At 40.8% G+C, this 17,955-nt stretch overlaps 1 protein-coding gene across 2 annotated transcripts in view; it reads left to right on the top strand.

Moving 5' to 3' along the window:
* GRK5 (G protein-coupled receptor kinase 5) overlaps window positions 1–17,955 on the top strand; it is a 179,136-nt gene that overhangs the window by 137,778 nt on the left and 23,403 nt on the right. For both annotated transcript variants that reach the window (XM_063132734.1, XM_063132733.1), the window contains exons 6-9: window positions 3,457–3,549; window positions 7,590–7,653; window positions 8,900–9,040; window positions 9,658–9,848. In XM_063132734.1, the coding sequence (XP_062988804.1) occupies window positions 3,457–3,549; window positions 7,590–7,653; window positions 8,900–9,040; window positions 9,658–9,848 (489 nt within the window). The remainder of the gene's footprint in view (window positions 1–3,456; window positions 3,550–7,589; window positions 7,654–8,899; window positions 9,041–9,657; window positions 9,849–17,955) is intronic.

A 17,955-nucleotide genomic window follows, 5' to 3' on the forward strand; every position in this document is an offset into this window, starting at 1 on the left:
TCCCAAAGAGGCTTGCTGGATGCCAACACTCTGTCATTAGGTGCCAAGTAACCCCCGTTTTTTAACCAGGTATTTTAGTTGTTTTAATAATTTAATTGTGTAACTTTTAGGGAACATCCCTCCCTTCAAAGGGGTCTTTAAAAAAAACTTTTTTAAAAAAGGTGTAATTTTTTTTTTTTTTGGGTGGATTTTTTTGGGGGGGGGTATTTTATCTGCACACTGCCCTGAAATCTGATGTGATAAAGTATAAAACTGTTTAAATAACTAAATAAGGTTGCAATCCCGTATCCTGTGAGTAAGTCTCATTAGACTTACTGGAGTTTACTTCTGAGTGGGCACGTATAGGATTGCTCAGTAAATAAATCCAAATCTTTCCATATTAGCACACTCATTATTGGAAAAGCCTTTCAACACCACCATGATTCACCTAGCTAGAGCATCCTCTCTGAGGTTTCAGCACTCATACTGCGAGTTTGCCACAGTTAGGAAAATGCACAGTTCCCATTACTTTTCCAGTAGTCATGTTTATTGTGGTTGTACAAGTGTCATGAGAACAAAGAAGATAAAACCCAATAACTCAAAATTGAAAGAAAATAAGTCAATCATTCATTCATTCATTACATGTGTATATCACCCAATAACCAAAGCTATTAAGTTTATAACCAAAGTAATAGTTTCCAAATGGTAGAGTTTATGAATAATAAACTCTATTGTTTGCACCTCTTACTTATTTCCTTTGGATTTTTTCAAGTATCACGAAAACCTTTAGGCAAGTGCCTGTGACATCCAGTTCACACTCAGTGATCAACCTTGGGTTAATTAACTCATGGATGCTTCTGCCCACTTGCCACTTCCACTTTGCATCTGGTTTAGCAAACAACCCAAGAACACCCAGTTTCTGGGTTGTTTGGCATGACATCTGAACCCAGCATTCTGGCTTTTTGAGCGGGGGGGAACCATAGTTTTAACCCAACCACAAGCCATCATGTTCCAGGGTTGTTTGTTAAATCAGGTACAAAATGGAAGCAGCAAGTTGGTGTGAGGTAGCACGTTTATCGCTTGTGGCCCCAACAACCCGTGAACTGTGTCACTATGACCATCCCCCCAGCTGCATTAGCCATTTTAATAACTTGTTTAAAAAGAAAATGAGCTGGAGGGGGGGGTGGAGTGGAGGATGGTATGCTTAAATTTGTGCCTAAATATTGACTGGTGTACCTCTGAAATGTGTAGAATAGAAAAGAAAGAAATGCGAAGAGCAGCAAGGCAAGGCCTTCTCCAGAACCACTGCCCAGGCCTGCCATTTCATGAACCTTTTTCTTTCCTTTCTTCAGCAAGACTGAACCTCTGACATTTAAAATAGCAGCAGCAATAATAAGGTGAAAGAAAAACAATAACTCGGGGAAAGACCCATAACTCAGTGGCAGAGCACATTCCTTGCATGCCAAAGGTCCCCGGTCCAATCTCTGGCAACTCCAGCTAGGTTCAGAAAAGGGCCCTGTCTGAAACCCTGGAGAGCCCAAGTATAAGACAACTTCCTGTGTTCTCTATGTAAGGTTATACCTGCAGCAAAGGATGCTCCTTTCTGATTAATGTAGAAATGCTGGCTGTTATGCTACTAGGCCTGATTGGATTAGAAGTAATTGAGAAAATTGGTGTTTCTTGTTCTTTGCAAGAGCCTTAGTGAAATGGCTGGCAATCGGCTGCAACTTCCCAGTGTGTGTACATGTGACAAAATAGATGTGTCTGTTCATGAGAGTGGGCATGCTTTGTATACTGCTTTTTCCTACATAGAACTGATATCCAGCCTTCCCCAACCAGGTGCCCTCCAGTTGTGTTGGACTAGAACTCCCATCATCCCTGGCTACCATGCCCTTTGAAGGGCACCAGGTTGGGGAAATCTGGTGCAGAGGAGAAATCATCTATCAAACTGAAGGAATTTTAAAAAAAGAGAAACCTGTTCACAAAGGTTCCTACTAGAATAATGTATTTTTAGCCCAATGCGTTTTGGGCCAGTGAGATCCTTCATTAGGGAAATCAGTCAAATTTGGAAAATAAGCTAAACAGCTCACAGAGATTGTGACCATCCTTCTTGCACCATCAGCCTTGGTGTTGTGGGCATTTGATGACAACATGTTCTAGCCAAAAGGACAAAAAAAAAGAGACAAAAATACATCTACTCATAGGCTTCCTGCTGTTTCAAAGGGGACGTAGAGAGACCACTTCCTTCTGACACAGAGTTACACTCTGTTTCAAAACAGATAACAAATTAATAGTCTTTAGAGCCTGCTTAGACAAAAGAACATCCAAATGTTGCTGTACGCTGTTGATCCAAAACACCTCAAATAGGAAGACATGGCATGTATATTGTGTTAGTCTTTTGTCTAACACAGAAATGGAAAGGGCTTACCAGTTCTGCAAAGTCATGGCAATGTTCCTATTGTACTGTAAAGCTCCATATAAAAAGATTTGCATCTGCAAACACTGGCTCTTGTATTTGTCAGGACAGCAAGGCCTTAAAACAGCAAAAGATACTAAAAGAGAGAGATCATCAAAAGTCATCCCCTTGTAGTCTGTTTTGTAGTTCTGCTGATGTGTTTGAACGGCCTTTTTTCCTGCTTTCATTTTGTTCTTTGCTGTGGAAGAAGACAAGAATTGTTCATGGCATTAACAACAAGCTAGTTTTTTCCCATTGGCTTTGTTTGTATCATGTATGTTGGGGTAGTGGTTTAACGTATACCAGATGGATGGAAAATTTAGTTATGACAAAGACATAGCTGGGCTTGATGTTAAAAGCTCTTGGTTATTCTACCGTCTCATACTGGTTTCAGAGCTTAAGATGTATTGTAAAAACTTGTCTTGTATCAATGTGAGAAACCAAAAATCAAGTAGTGATATGAAAACAACGCTTGTTCTTTACAAATAAAGAGCTGTTCTTAATTACCTAGCTGAAATAAACCAGTTTTGCACAGCATGTAGTTAACTATGTACATTCGGAAATGGTGCCTGGTTGTTTTTAAATAAACCACCAGGCAGCTCTAAGGCCTTCAATAAAGGATTTACTAGCAAGGTAGAAATTGGTTGATAGAATGTGGCCAGATCTACACCAAGCAGGATATAACAATTTTGAAGCAGTTTGAAAATGGTATATGGAATGTGTCATGGGCCCCAACAGATGTTAATACAATGATAAAGCAGTAGTGTAGATCCTGCCTGCGTTGACATTAATCAGCAAAAATCTAGGTATCTGCTAACCTCAAATATTAGCAATGACTGGTACCATCAACATCTACAGAATTTGATATTGACCATAACATGCATTATATTTTTTAACATTTCTTTACTTGTGATGTAGTGGGCATTAGACTAACCACACTCATTTCCAAGGAAGTGGAACACCTCTTTGTAGTGAAGCCTAGGATTGTAAAATGTTCGTCTTGTTTTTTTCATCTGAGACAGATCTGTTCGTGACTACCTAAGTGGAGAACCTTTTCAAGAATATTCAGATAGCATGTATTTTGATAGATTTCTCCAGTGGAAATGGCTGGAAAGGTAAGTGTGGCAGGTGGACTCTGTATGCATGTATGTTATCATGGAACATAAGAAGAGGTGGGGTGGAATGATACTTTTACTACTTTCAGCAAATAAGTCAAAGTTTATGTTTTGGGCCTTAAGAACATAAAAAAATGTAAGAAAATCAGTGCTGGATCAGGCCAAAGGCACATCTAGTCTAGCATTCTGTTCCCATAGATGCCTACCATGGACAGGACATGTTCTCCAGACACTGGCATTCAGAAGCATACTGCTTCTGATATATAATTTATTTATTTATTTATTTATCTATTACATTTCTATACCGCCCAATAGCCGGAGCTCTCTGGGCGGTTCACAAAAATTAAAACCATTCAAAGTATAAAACAACAGTATAAAACCATAATATAAAATACAATATAAAAGCTCATAATCATAACCATCACGATTAGTACATTGATAGCCTTGTCCTCCATGAATTTGTCTAATTCCCCTTTTAAAGCCATCCAAGCTGGCAGCCATCCCTACATCTGGGGGTAGCACACTCCATGGTTTGACTGTGTGAAAACAGTGCATGAAGCCTTCTATAGACAATGGGGAAATTTGGTGCTAATTTACTCTAATGCCTTTTCTTGTCTTTTACTCTACTCTGTCTTTGCAAACTGAAATATTTAGGAATTGACAAAGATCCATGCGAAATCACAGAACATTTAGCAGATTTCACAGAACTGTTGAACAGTCATGCACTTTAGTGATTCACAGAACATTTGTCAGGACTTTGCCTAGAACCTGTTTTCAGCGTAGAAAATATGTGAAATAATAAGGAAGTGGACAACATATTTGAGCATGTGTGGAATGTCTTCTCTTGCCACTTTTGTAGAATGCTTTTATTAACAAAGCAATCCAAACAGTACAGGAATTTTATTTATTTATTATTTTATTTTTAACATTTTTGTTAAACATCATAAGTTGGAAATAACAGCAAGGCTAAAATCCTCAGTATGCTTACCTGGAGGTTACTTCTATTTGAATCAATGGAACCTCTTCAAGGAAAATATGTGTGGATGAGAACATTAATGCAACTTATACTGTTATTACTCTTTCAGGAATTTAATGCATAGGACATGGGTGGGCAGCTTGTGACCCTGCAGGTTTTTTTGGCCTACAACTCCCATGAGCTTTAGGCAGCACAGCCAATGGTGAGGGATGATGGGAGTTGTAGGCCAAAACATCTGGAGGGCCAGAAGTTGCCCACCCCAACACAGGACATAGCTCCTTCCACCCCCACTCCAGAATGTAATGTTGTCCCCACCCCAATATTTCTCTCTGATGCCACCACTGCACATCTTATAAAGTATTTTTCCCTTTTCCAAAAGAATAAATTTACCAATTAACTCTCCCAGCAGTAATTTTACACATCAACAGGCACTCCCAGAGTTTTAATCAATTTATTAGTATTAGTTTGCTTTTTCAGTTTTTAGCCATCAGCACAAATCCTTTCCCTTTCCTACTAGGAGGAACTACAGGCAAGACAACACCCACACATCTGGGATTAGAAAGGGCAGATGAATGTAGCTTTCGGTCAGGCAGGAGTCTTCAGGACATCTCACATCCAAAATTTAGCCATGCGGATGTAGAAACCCCATTATAGGGTTTTATGAGAACTTTCCGAGAAGCTTGCATATTGGGGTTCATCTTTTCCAATCTTTTGATATTCCCTCCCCATTATTTTAATTTTTAAAAAGCAAACAAAAAAGGCTCATGGTAGGTAGTTTACCATAATGGCTTTGATCTGTAGCTTTACCCCCAATGTATTAGCACACCGCCCCCTAGTGGCTGGATTGATTTAGACAAGAAAACGGCAGCAAAGATACTATTTTGAGAATTGCCTGTGGATACTGTGGATTTGACATGTTCACTGAAAGAGTAATTTTTTATTGTTGTTGGGGGTTTTGGGGTGTGGGAGCTAGAAGGAAACAAAAATATGAAAACATGTTTTTCCAAAAGTTTACAAAATCCAAATATAGATGGGAGTTGGATGACCCAGATCTAGACTTGACCTTTATTCAAAATATCCCCTGCAGAAGGCTGGGGTGGAAAACAGTCAGCTCCACAGCTGACATGCCTTCAACAAGAAATTGATAGATCAGTAGGAAATTAAATTGCCAACATGACTGTTCAGTTTGCTGACTCAGCCCGTTTCCTGTACTGAATTGTTTGTTTAACAGACATCAGAAAATGACAATACGAAGTTACACCCCATCCACAATCATATGGTTTGCATTCAAAGAATGTTTTTATGATCAATTTGCAAGTGTGCACTGGGGAGGGGGAGTCACATTGCCTTTATGAATGCTGTGATACTACCTAAAGATCACCCAGCTTCAACCACAAAAAGAGGGGGGGATTTCACCTAGGATGGAAAAGGCAGAATTCCTTTCACAGTAGCTGTCTGTTTTTAATCCAGCTTTTATTTTTATTTATATATTTATTTATTATTGCATTTATATTCCGCCTTTTTCCCCTCCAATGAACCCAAGGCGGCATATATCCACCTCCTCCTCCTCTCCATTTTATCCTCACAACAACAACCCTGTGAGGTAGGTTGGGCTGAGAGTTTGTGACTGGCCCAAAGTCACCCAGTGGGTTTCCATGACCAAGTGGGGACTAGAGCCCAGATCCTCCTGACTCCCAGTCCAGCACCTTAGCCACTACACCACACTACACCACACTTTTTATCTGGCAGGACATCAGGCAGTTTTGATATATTCCTCAAAACGTATCCCAACTCCATATTTTATTTTTGCTTTATTTTTGCAGAGTATATCACAGGCCGTGATATTTGAACCCTCGATTCTATGGCTCAATGTTCTGCCTCTATATTCCATGGTAATTTCCACAGCCATGTGCCTTTAATAAATTTCTAACACACCACAGGGAACCTTTGCAAGCAAACTATACTGTTATATCTACAGTACTACTTATTGTTGGTGTTTTCTCCCTGGAGATCTGAAGTGTTGATTGACCCTGCAGGCATCCCATCCTGATATTCAGTAGTCTGCAGGCAAAATGGTGGAACTAAGGGGAATTCACAGAATTGGCATAGTCCACATACAGGGAAGGATGCATGAATGCCATTTCCTTACAATTCTGATTATGTCCTAAAATTCAGCATAGGAGCAGAGAAAGCTTCTTTGTAGACATACCCTGAAACTACTGTTGCCCTCTCTACACACTACACCACCGCTATCGTGCGGCAGTATTTAAGACAGGTTCAGAGGTTTGGTTGCCAATACGTATTATGAGAGAAACGGGATTCCTAAGCAGTGTTTTGGTTTTTTTTTTTTAACATTAATGTGGAGCTAAAGAATCATTTTACAATGGAAAATTGGTGGGTGTGAGTAGGCTCTTAAACCTTCCCCTGACTGCTGATTCTCCTCTTCTGATTTTCACCTGCCAGACTCTGAGACCTAAAGTAAACCCATCTAGGTGAAAACAGTGGTGGTGGGCATTTACAGGAGAGAATCAGTGAGCACAGGAAAGTTTATATGCCTTTCATCCAGTCTGCCAATTCTTCTTGATTGAAGTTCAAGTTGGCACCACAAATGAGAGTTTGGAAAAACACGTTTTTTGAGGTAACATGTGGTTCCCCCTCTAATTGTTCTTGCTGAATTTAGAAAGAGGAGTAGCATAATGGCTCATACATCAAGCCAGGCCCTGCTACCTCTGCCCAGTGAAGAGTAATGGAGCTACCAGTGTACTGAACCTCTGCTACTGCTCTTGAAGAGCAGGGATCAAGTCACCACAAAGGGCATTGTTTGAGACATTTAACACCATGTGCATTGTTTGAGACATTTAATACCATGTAGAAATTTTGAAATGCTGGTACATCATTACATATTGTTATGGTAGTGGCTAGCTACCTTTTCCTTTGTTAAGCTAATAGCCTCAGTTGATAGTTAGGAGATGATTCCTTCTAAATAAACTTTAAATCAGCATTTTGGAAAAGGTATTAACAGTATTCTCTCCCCCCCCCTTTTTTTTTTTTTTAATTCTTTCAGACAACCAGTAACGAAAAACACATTTAGGCAATACAGGGTATTAGGAAAAGGTGGTTTTGGGGAGGTGAGTAATTCTGAAAACTTATGTTAATACTATTTCCTCCTCAGGATAACAGACTAACCTGTAGCCAAATAAATCTAATGGATTGATCATGAAAATGTTAATCATTGCATGATTTTCATGTTTGACCCTTAAGTGGTGTGGATGTGTGAGGGAGTTAATAATTACTTGCATGAAAATCTAAAGTACTAGTAAAACAGAATGGGTTGGATCCATATTTAGTGATATTTAGAGTGGATCCATTAAATTCACTGGTGCTTAGCATAGTCATGACTAACTAAAGTCAAATTTATTTCAATGGGTGTCCTCTAAGTATGACTAACTCTGAATCCAACTGAGATTTTGAGAGTCCTCATTTAAAACAGTACTTTACAACATGTTTCATAGATTTCTTTGTCCCTTTGAAAAGAAGCTCAGGGTGCATTCCAGTTTCCTAGCTTGCTGCATCAGGGTTTTCCTTCCCTCGTGTGACTTAACCCTCTGGAGGGTTAAGATAGCCAGTTCTATAAGCTTTATTGTTTATTTTTATGCAGTTGAGTCACGTTAAACTCTGGATATATTGGTCTTACTGGGGGGTGAGGTACAGGGTCTCTGGCCTTAACTATCATATAGGGAGTCTTCTCTTTTGGCAGTAAGGTTATTTAGGGTATGAAAATATGAAAAGGAGGACAAGGATTCTGTATCTTTAACAGTTGTATAGAAAAAGGAATTTCAGCAGGTGCCATTTATAAGTGCAGCACCAGGTGAAATTCCATCTTTGTGACAACAGTTAAAACTGCAGGAGTCCTGCCCTCTTTTGTAGCATGACCAGATACAAAATAAGGCAGAGCTCCTGCAGCTTTAACTGTTGTGATGAAGAGGGAATTTCACTAGTTGTTGCATGCATACAAATGACACCTGCTGAAATGCTCTTTTCTATGCATGCAACTGTTAAAGATACAGAAGCCCTGTCCTTCTTTCCATATGGTCATTTTTTCATACTTCAAATGCCCTTTCTCCCTCCCCCTTTAGAAGGCAATGTGCTCTCTGCATTTCTCTTCATAATTTGCTCCTTTCACCACACCCAAGACCATCTTTTCCAGCAGTAGCAGAGTAAATCCGCTTAGTTAATTCCAAAGAATTTCTTTAAGAGATCAGGGGGGTTGAGATATGTAGTTTTGTCAGAGGTTTTGCTAACTAAGATGCTAATTTCTCCTCTACTCCCCTTCCATAATTTGTCCTCTCCCCCCACCTGCCCCACCCCTTTCAGGTATGCGCTTGCCAAGTACGAGCAACTGGGAAAATGTATGCTTGCAAAAGGTTAGAGAAAAAACGAATAAAGAAGAGGAAAGGTGAATCCATGGCCCTAAATGAAAAGCAGATTCTAGAAAAAGTCAATAGTCAATTTGTAGTAAGTATTGACAAATTTGCAGTGGGGCCCAGTTTTCCATTAGGTGGCACACCCATCAGTGAATGCAATTGGTAACAGAAACTTCCATGGTTGCATCTTCTGGTGTTGACAGTGTACGATTTCTCTTGCTATTGCTGTTGCTACCACAGATTTTTCTGTAAACCATTCACTAGACTTTGCTAGAATTGAGTGGCTCCAAAGTTAGTGCTCCTGGTGTTATTTTCTGCAGCGGGATCTCGATAATGGAATGCACGCTCCTTTGGCTTGCCTACAAGTACCTACTGTAGTACAAAAGTCCGGAATATATCGTACTTCTTTTGACAGCTGTTGAGCTGCTGCTGACATGATTGGGGGGGCAGATAAATGAGGATATATATTGTCAAATCTGTACATTTCCTAAAAGCGTTCACGTAAGTGTGAATCCACAGTATTGCTTGTGATCATCATGATCTTATACACCCAGTGAAATTATCTGGCTGCTTTTTATATAGTTGGCCTTTTCTTCCTTTTAAACCATATGATGTCTTATGTCATTCCTAACACAAAACATTTGCAATGAATGGTATCTATGCAACAAGAATTTCCTTGCGCTTGAACTGTCACAACTATCTTTCTAGGTCAACTTAGCCTATGCCTATGAAACAAAGGACGCACTCTGTTTAGTTCTAACCATAATGAATGGGGGTGACTTGAAGTTCCACATCTATAATATGGGAAACCCGGGCTTTGAGGAAGAAAGAGCTTTGTTTTATGCGGCAGAGATTCTTTGTGGCTTAGAAGACCTGCATAGAGAGAACACTGTGTACAGGTAAATATACTTCCAGTGCCTTCAGAAAGTTGTATGTGTCTAATGTTTCCTGAATAACAGCTATGGTCTGTATGTGGTTTTCTCACCAGTAGGTAAAATTCCCCAGTTCAATCCCCAGCACCTCTGTCTTTGGTATCAGGGCTTGGACCTCTGCCTAGGACTTCAGGAAGCTGCTGCCAGTCAGAGTAGATGGTGCTAGTTAGATAGGCAAGGGTGACTATCCATAGGGTTCCTGTCCTAGGTTTATAATGGAAGAGGTCATAGTTTACATGTGCAGAAGACCACATATTCAGCCTTTGGCATCTCCAGCTAGAAGGCTTCAAGGTAGCAGGTGTCAGAAGACTGAGGGGAGTCTTCAACTGCTTGAAAGGTTGTCACACAGAAGAGGGCCGGGATCTCTTCTCAATCATCCCAGAGTGCAGGACACAGAATAATGTGCTCAAGTGACAGGAAGCCCGATTCCAGCTGAACATCAGGAAAAACTCCTGTTAGAGCAGTATGACAATGGAACCAATTTCCTAGGGAGGTGTTGGGCTCTCCCACACTAGAGGCCTTCAAGATGCAGCTGGACAGCCATCTGTCAGGGATGCTTTAAGGTGGATTCCTGCATTGAGGAGGGGGTTGGACTTGATGGCCTTATAGGCCGCTCCAACTCTTCTACTCTGTGATTCTGTGTTTGAATGTTACTTCACATTGAAAAGGTCCCTGAACATAAAAAAGAAACATATTAAGCAGAAGGCTAATTTATGCCCTTTCTCTCAAACATGATGTTTTCTGGGTTCAGGGAGCTTTTTACACTGGAGAACATTCAAACAAGCAGTTCCTTACACAAAGTCTGGAGTGGTACAATCCCCCAAAAGCTGCATCATATGATTTCTCTACATGAGAAGAGTTCCTTATATACTGCTTCTTTGGGCATACATACTCAACACTTGAGTGTGCGTTATCATGTTGTCTGAACCCAGCCTGTGGATGTAACCTTCTTTGTACTTCTGCAATGTTCTCACTAAGCTTTCTCTCTGACAGTTTTATCTTCTTCACGTTATTTCTTATGGCTAAATGCTTAACCCATCATACTTTTATAACCTAATCCCATACAGTGGAATGTATTTAAAGAGATGAAAGAATATTAAGTAGAAACCTGAGGAAGATAATAATCATTAAGGCCGAAAGGCTGCAGTGGAGGAGAAGGCAGCTTGGAAACATGTTCACACCATCACTTTTGCTATAAAGCCCCTTAACTCACATTTTCAAAAGCTCTGTTTGACAGCACGAAAGAAACCGATGGCTCTTCCCATGACTTTGCTTTTCCCTAGGGATAATTCACCATAAAAACAATAATTCATTCTCTAGGGCAGGCTTGCTAATAATATATTTATTTATTTATTTATTTTTAAAAAAGCTTTATAGCAAAAACAACCAGAATATCTATTCTGCAGTTAAAAATAAATTATCATCATTATTCTGGTTGTATGACATGTATCCCAATAAATTATTGTGTGTACCGTCAAATGAATAGAGTGTCTCAAGATCTCAAGTAGAAAATAAGCAATTATTTGATGCAGTGTTTAACATGTAGAACCGTCTTTTGGCATGCGTGGAGTATCAATGTTGGGCTATAGTTTTTTTTCTCATTACTCTCCCTAATGCTACTACAGATTTCTGTTACAGCAGCTCAGCCTTCTCCAACCTGTGCCCTCCAGATGTGTTGGATTACACTGCCCAGCATTGCCCAGTCATCCATGCTGGCTGGGGGATGCTGGGGGTTGTTAGACCATCTGGAGGGCACTAAGTTGGGGAAGGCTGTACTAGCCAAACACATAGCTGATTCAAGGAGTTGGATCCAGATTAGAGTAGACCCATTGAATTCAATAGGCTGTAAGTTGTTCCCTACTACTACTTAGTTGATTTCCCACCTGCTTGTTAGTGGGTCTACTCTTAAGTATGAGTAAATTAAGATCCAACCGAATGTCTTCAGTTTGACCTTCAGCTCTGAAATCCTTTGTTTATAATCTAAGCTTCTTTTTAAAACTTGTCCCAGTGCTTCTTGCCTTGGCTTTTCTGATCCACATTGAGATAAAAATGAGCCAAAATTGTATTATTATTATTTATATGGGTAAACTCACCAGTATTTATTTGTGGAAAGAATTCAGAATGGATTTCCTAGCATCTCGTTTAATTTGGCTCTGAGAGGAATCAGGCACCAGAACACATCATGATAATGGTAGTTTTAACATCTATAATGTAAAGAGAAGATAATGTAGTGAAGTAAATTTGCTAAGTCCCCCCTCCCCCCCATTTAACAACTGCCTCACAGCACGGCTCTTCTTATGTTATGACTGGGGCTGACGTGCTAGGGGAGGATTTTTTAATCCTTTGCCCCACGCCATGATCTAATAAAAATCCCCTCCAAAGCTTCCCTGAGTTGCAGAGGTGGAAGAAGACAGATACCCATTCTGTAACCACTTTTTACCTCTCTGTGCCAGTTAGTAGCCTTGGTATCCATGTAATTTAAAACTGGGAAACAGTGCAGTGGCAAAGGGTTAGAAACCCCTCACTCAGTACCATGACCCCCAACTGAAATACACTTCCTGGTCCAATGGATTAAATCCAATGTCCCATTAGTGGAATTCCACTAACACCTCTGCACTGCCCAGAAAACTGTTCTGGTGGGAGGGGGAATTACACTGAAATACACTTCCCGGTCCAATGGATTAAATCCAATGTCCCATTAGTGGAAGTCCACTAACACCTCTGCACTGCCCAGAAAACTGTTCTGGTGGGAGGGGTAATTGCCCCCCCACTTCCCATTTCCACTGACGAAACTGCTTCGGTTCATGGAATTACACCATTGGATGCAACCCCTGATCACAGATATCAAAAGTCTCATTTAGTTTGGCATTAAGAACAGAAACAACATAGGCTGCAATTTGTTGGTGAAGAAATAGGGGGCAGAAGTATGTTAAGATTCATTCATCCCATCTTTTCATTCATTCAACAAAGCTTGTCAGTGATCTTGAAAATGTTTCTCAGTCTATCGAAACAGAGGATTTTCTTCCAATAGGACATGTGCAAGAGATCGATCTCTGACCAAGTGATTTGGTGTTGAACTTCGTCTTTTTTGTTTCCTCATTTCTCTTCTTTCTTTCTTTTTGCAGTTGTTAAAATGTTGAATGTTAATCAGGGCCAATCTAAGACACTTTCCAGCTTGAGATAAAAGACAAAATGACTTTTTCCTTCCTGCATTCTGCAGATACCAACTGGATTGGGAGCTGAATCTTTCTTCAACGCTGCCAACAGAACAGCATCCTTCTCCACACCTGAGGATTGCAGGTGTGGAGGGGATGCAGGGTGGCTGCATGGCACACACACACAGATCTGCCCTCCAGCAGAAGAAATGGCTGAGGGGGGGAGGACTCAGGAGGAACAGCTGGGAGGGCCGCTGGTGCTTCCCCCACATACACCCCTCAGCTGCCTCCTGATGGAAGGGCTGGCCTTGGTGTTAGTTCTCAGTTCCAGCCAGTGTGTAGAATGCAAGAGAATTATGACATCTAGGCTCTTCTAGAAAATGTTTAAAATTAGAATGAAAAGTATGTTGAGAATGATCTTTATAACATCACTCCAACCTGAGTCTTTTATTAACACTGAGAATAAGCCTGCAGCAGTATATAAAATAAAGCCATCTATTTTCTCTATGTCCTCCCGCCCTTCACATATTTTCTCAGAATTGTTTGTTTGAAAAGTAGGCTTGTTACCATTGGTTTATCTTGTGAAGTTTATCTTGTGAGGTCAATAGGGATTTAAACCAACAAAAGGAAGGGAACAAAAATGTACTTAGTACATATGCCTTTGCTTATAATAATAAATAATGTGCATGATTTGTTTTGAACAAACATGAAAGTTCCCTCCTGGTTAGCAGAGTGGTTGGGGGAGCACTAAGTTTCTCATCAAGTAACAGCAAAACTTAAAAACATTTAAACAGCACAACTCAAAATAGTAAAGAAGAAACCTTGTATAAAGGGTAAACCTCTCACCCCCCAAAAAAAATCTCTTGAAAATTAACTGGAATTGTAGTCTAGCCAATTTATACATGTTTCCTCCATGGCAAAATTTCTGTATGTTGACTTTGTCCACCTCATTTTCACACCGAGTAGTGTTTGAAGTAGTCTTCCCCCCAATATAAATATCTTGAAGATACCACATGAGTGAAAGCACTTTTTGATATGGTTAACTTATCAAACGTGTTAACTTAGATGATTTTATAGCGTGGTGCAGTGCTTAGAAGTTGTATTGGGACTCAGGAGACCCGGGTTCTAGTCCCCACTCATCCATGTAGCTCATTGGGTGACTTTGGGCCAGTCACTGACTCTCAGCCTAACCTACCTCATAGGATTGTTGTGAGGATAAAGGAGGGAGCATTGGGCTCCTTGGAGGAGGGTGGGGTTTGGTGGCGGAGCAGCGCCAATGCGGCGCATGAAGACAACCCCCGAGAGAACTGAGTTGAGGATGGACTTCTTTGTTGGCCAGTTCCTTCTGTTTTTTCATGAACTAATGAATGCTGAAAAGCTTGGCCTCAGTCAGGAATTATAATGGTATCAAATGATGGTGTGCAAGTAACTGGAATTTTAAAATTATGGGTTGGGTCCAGACATCTGCTTGCAGAAGGAAGATTGTTTTTCTACCCCCTCCTCTCCCCACCAACTCCCAAAGATCCCCCCATACTCCCTCACAAGTCAGAGAACCCTGTTGAGAAGAGAAGAGGGCTGAGAGGGAAGGGAAAGATTGTGGGTGGAGTCACTTTCTGCTCCACTCAAAGAAGGTGCTTCCCTTTATCTTCCCCTCAGTCTCCTGTACTCCACTTAGCAAGCCCCCTCTACACTTGAAGGAGCATTTGGGAGGAAGGGGGTTCCTGGGAGGATGGCAGGGAGAGGAGGGGTTGGGGAAGTCAGCTTCCATATGGCCACTTGCATAGAAGGATACCAAGATCCAACCCACTGAATCAGTTTATTTTTGGTACATTGCAACTTCCACTGTTCTGTTAATTCACCTGTGTAATGCATTCTAACAATATGGAAATGGAAGTTAGCTGCAGCCATAAATGCTAGGAGAATACTTAAACTTGGGGAGAGCCATGTAAACACCTCACTGCTTTTAAAGCTAGTAGTATTGGTCTGGAGTTAGGACCCAAGGCCACATAGCATCAGGCAAAACCTGCATTTTGTCAGTTCAGGCTTCAGAACAGAACTTACAAACCTGCTCACAAAGCAAGCTCTAGGTCTTTTTAACATAACTTTAAGAGCTGGTGGGTACGGTGCATTTCAAAAAGGTTTTCAGTTTTTTCCCCTCTTCTAGTCACAGAAGTAACTACTGTGATCTTCTATGGTTTGTCTGGAGTGGGGAATCAAGGAAAAATACAGTGGTTACTTCTATGATTAGAAGAAGTAACTTTTGCAATCTTTCACGAGTCCCCATTTCAGATACTAGGCTATTTTTATGAGCAGTTACTTATGCATGACAAACAGTAGTTAGGTCTGTTACAGTGTGAGATACCAGAGGATTACTCCTGGCTATGTTGCTGATTTTGTTCTTGCTTTTAGGCACAGTGGTGCAGCTAGGGATGGATCCAGGGTCCTGCAGCTCAGGGGACCACCCAGAGAGCAGTAGGTGATAGTGGCTGTGGCAAACAGGCTTGGCATCTGCACCTGGGCCAGCATGGGCACCAGGGCTAATGTTGCTCAGTGCAGCATCCTGTCTTCCTTCTTATTTAAAAGAAAAAAATATTGTATAGCCGTTGTTTTCAGCTGTTTTAAAATTTGTGTCTTGTAAATCATCTCAATGTTTTAAAATATCAATCAATCTTTATTTACAGTCAACAGACCACCAAATAGAAAAGTGACTAAGAAATTATTATTATTATTATTATTATTATTATTATTATTATTATTTTAAGCATTTATTCCTTGTAATAGTCACAGCCAGTTTAAAGATGTTGGCAGGAGTTTGAGAAGATGCAAGACTGGCTCTAAGTTCAGAGGGGCCCTTGACAAAGTGCTGTCTGGTGGACTTTATCTTGTGTGATATGCCCAAGAGTGGCAGGCGGGCAGTAGCAACACTCTCTTCACCACCAAGGGCCACCATTTTCCTTTCCCACAATGCGATACAGGAAGCCAGCATACACCAAGGCCATAGCTAGACCTAAGGTTTATCCCTGGATCGTCCAGGGGTCAAACCTGTTGATCTAGGTGACACACAGGGGATCCAGTGCTCAGGCAGGGGCGAACCCTGGATGATCCCAGGATAAACCTTAGGTCTAGCTGTGAGGCAGGTTACACCGTTGGTCCAACTAGCTCAGTATTGTCTACATGAACTGCCAGCGATTCCCTGGGGATTGTGACAGGAGTCCTTCCCAGCATGACCTGGACATGCTGGGGATTGAACCAGGGGTCCTTCTGCCTGCAAAGCATGTGCTGCTCTACTGAGCTCGGAGCAGCAACATTTCAGCAATGTTGTGTGAAATTGAAATGGCAGCTAGTGCTGATTGTCGGAGCCTCAGCAGCTGCCTGAGGATGCTAGCATGCTGGCACCAGCCCTGGGAGCACGGATACGGAAAGGCAGATCGTGCAGTGTAAAATCTTTACCTAGTGAGCATTGTAACTACAGGTAATAAAGGTGTCACACCAGATTAAACCATGAATGATTGCATATGAACATTTTATTCTATTTTTATTTAGTTTTCTTCAAAGTAATGCATTAAGGATCTTTATGAATATAAACCACTCTTCATTTAGGAAATATATCAGGTAGCATAGGGAACTCCAGATTTAGGTGTGTGGAAAGGGGTTGATGGAAATGGACGTCCCTGCCCGCTCCCCCCATGGCAGCCCCTCCAGCCCCCTGAAAATGCTACCTAGAAGGACAGGGGAGCTTTGCTTGAATGGGAGGAGATGTGGTGTGCCAGGTGGGAGAGGAAATCCCTGAAAATCGGGCAGAGGCACCTTCTGTGAGCAGAGCCCTTCTGCCTGCAGAAGCCATCTTATATATACAAAAACGGTAATAAGCCCTTATCTAATCCAATATTTATCCATTATTTCAGTGGCCTTTGTAACTATTGTAAGTATTCAGCTCTTTCAAAACCTAGTTATTTCCATTGGAAAGTTCTAATTAAATCAAGCATACGATGAACATTTTTTATAATCTCGTTTATGTTTCAACTATTTGCATCAAGTGGGAAAGGATTGTAATTTAGTGGTAGAGCATACCAAAATTCCCAAGTTCAGTCCTTAGAATCTCAATAGGGCTAGGAAAGTCCCCAAATGAAATCCTCGATAGACACAGCCAGAGACACAATACTGAGTTGGATGGACCAATGATTTATCTCTATATAAGGTAATGTCCTGCATGCCCATGTAAGCTACCCTGAACTTCCCAAATTATTTTGTTACATTTATATCTTGCCCCTCACCGAAGGAGATGAGGCTAGAGTGACATTTTAACATCATAAAACTCCCACGAGATAAATTAGGATAGAGATCGTAGCCAATTTCAGACAGATGTTGGATGACTGAAGTACATGGCGGGGCAGGGTAATTGAATTTTGGTGGTCGGACCCATCTCCACCTGGTCCTTATTCAGTACACTGAACAAATAGTCCTAACATATTTAAACACTGAGCTATCAACTGAGAAACCCGCACAGGATTCCCATTCATGTGGACAATTTTACAGGACATGTTCTCATGGTCTACAATTTGTTCTTACAGAACGAATGTAGGGTGATGATGGAATCTGCTGTCCAACATTCATTCACCTTATATTTCTTTTCTGGACATGACTAGTGAGTTGCCTAAGGATGTCAAGTGTTATTCATAGCTGAGTTTTATATACCCTAATTCTCTAACCACTCCCCCCTTCCAACACACACACACACACACACATACACACACACATACTTAACATACTAGTGGGGTACAGAATACATTATAATATGGTGATAGGTATGGTACATTACTTACATGATTCTCAGAGTTCTCTGTTGACACAAATCCCATTGAAGTGAATGATCTTATGTCAGTATAGCAGACTATTATTTGGTGGATCTTCATATTGCT

The sequence above is a fragment of the Elgaria multicarinata genome, chromosome 8 (assembly GCF_023053635.1).
Source record: "Elgaria multicarinata webbii isolate HBS135686 ecotype San Diego chromosome 8, rElgMul1.1.pri, whole genome shotgun sequence".
NCBI classification, from domain to species: Eukaryota; Metazoa; Chordata; class Lepidosauria; order Squamata; family Anguidae; genus Elgaria; species Elgaria multicarinata.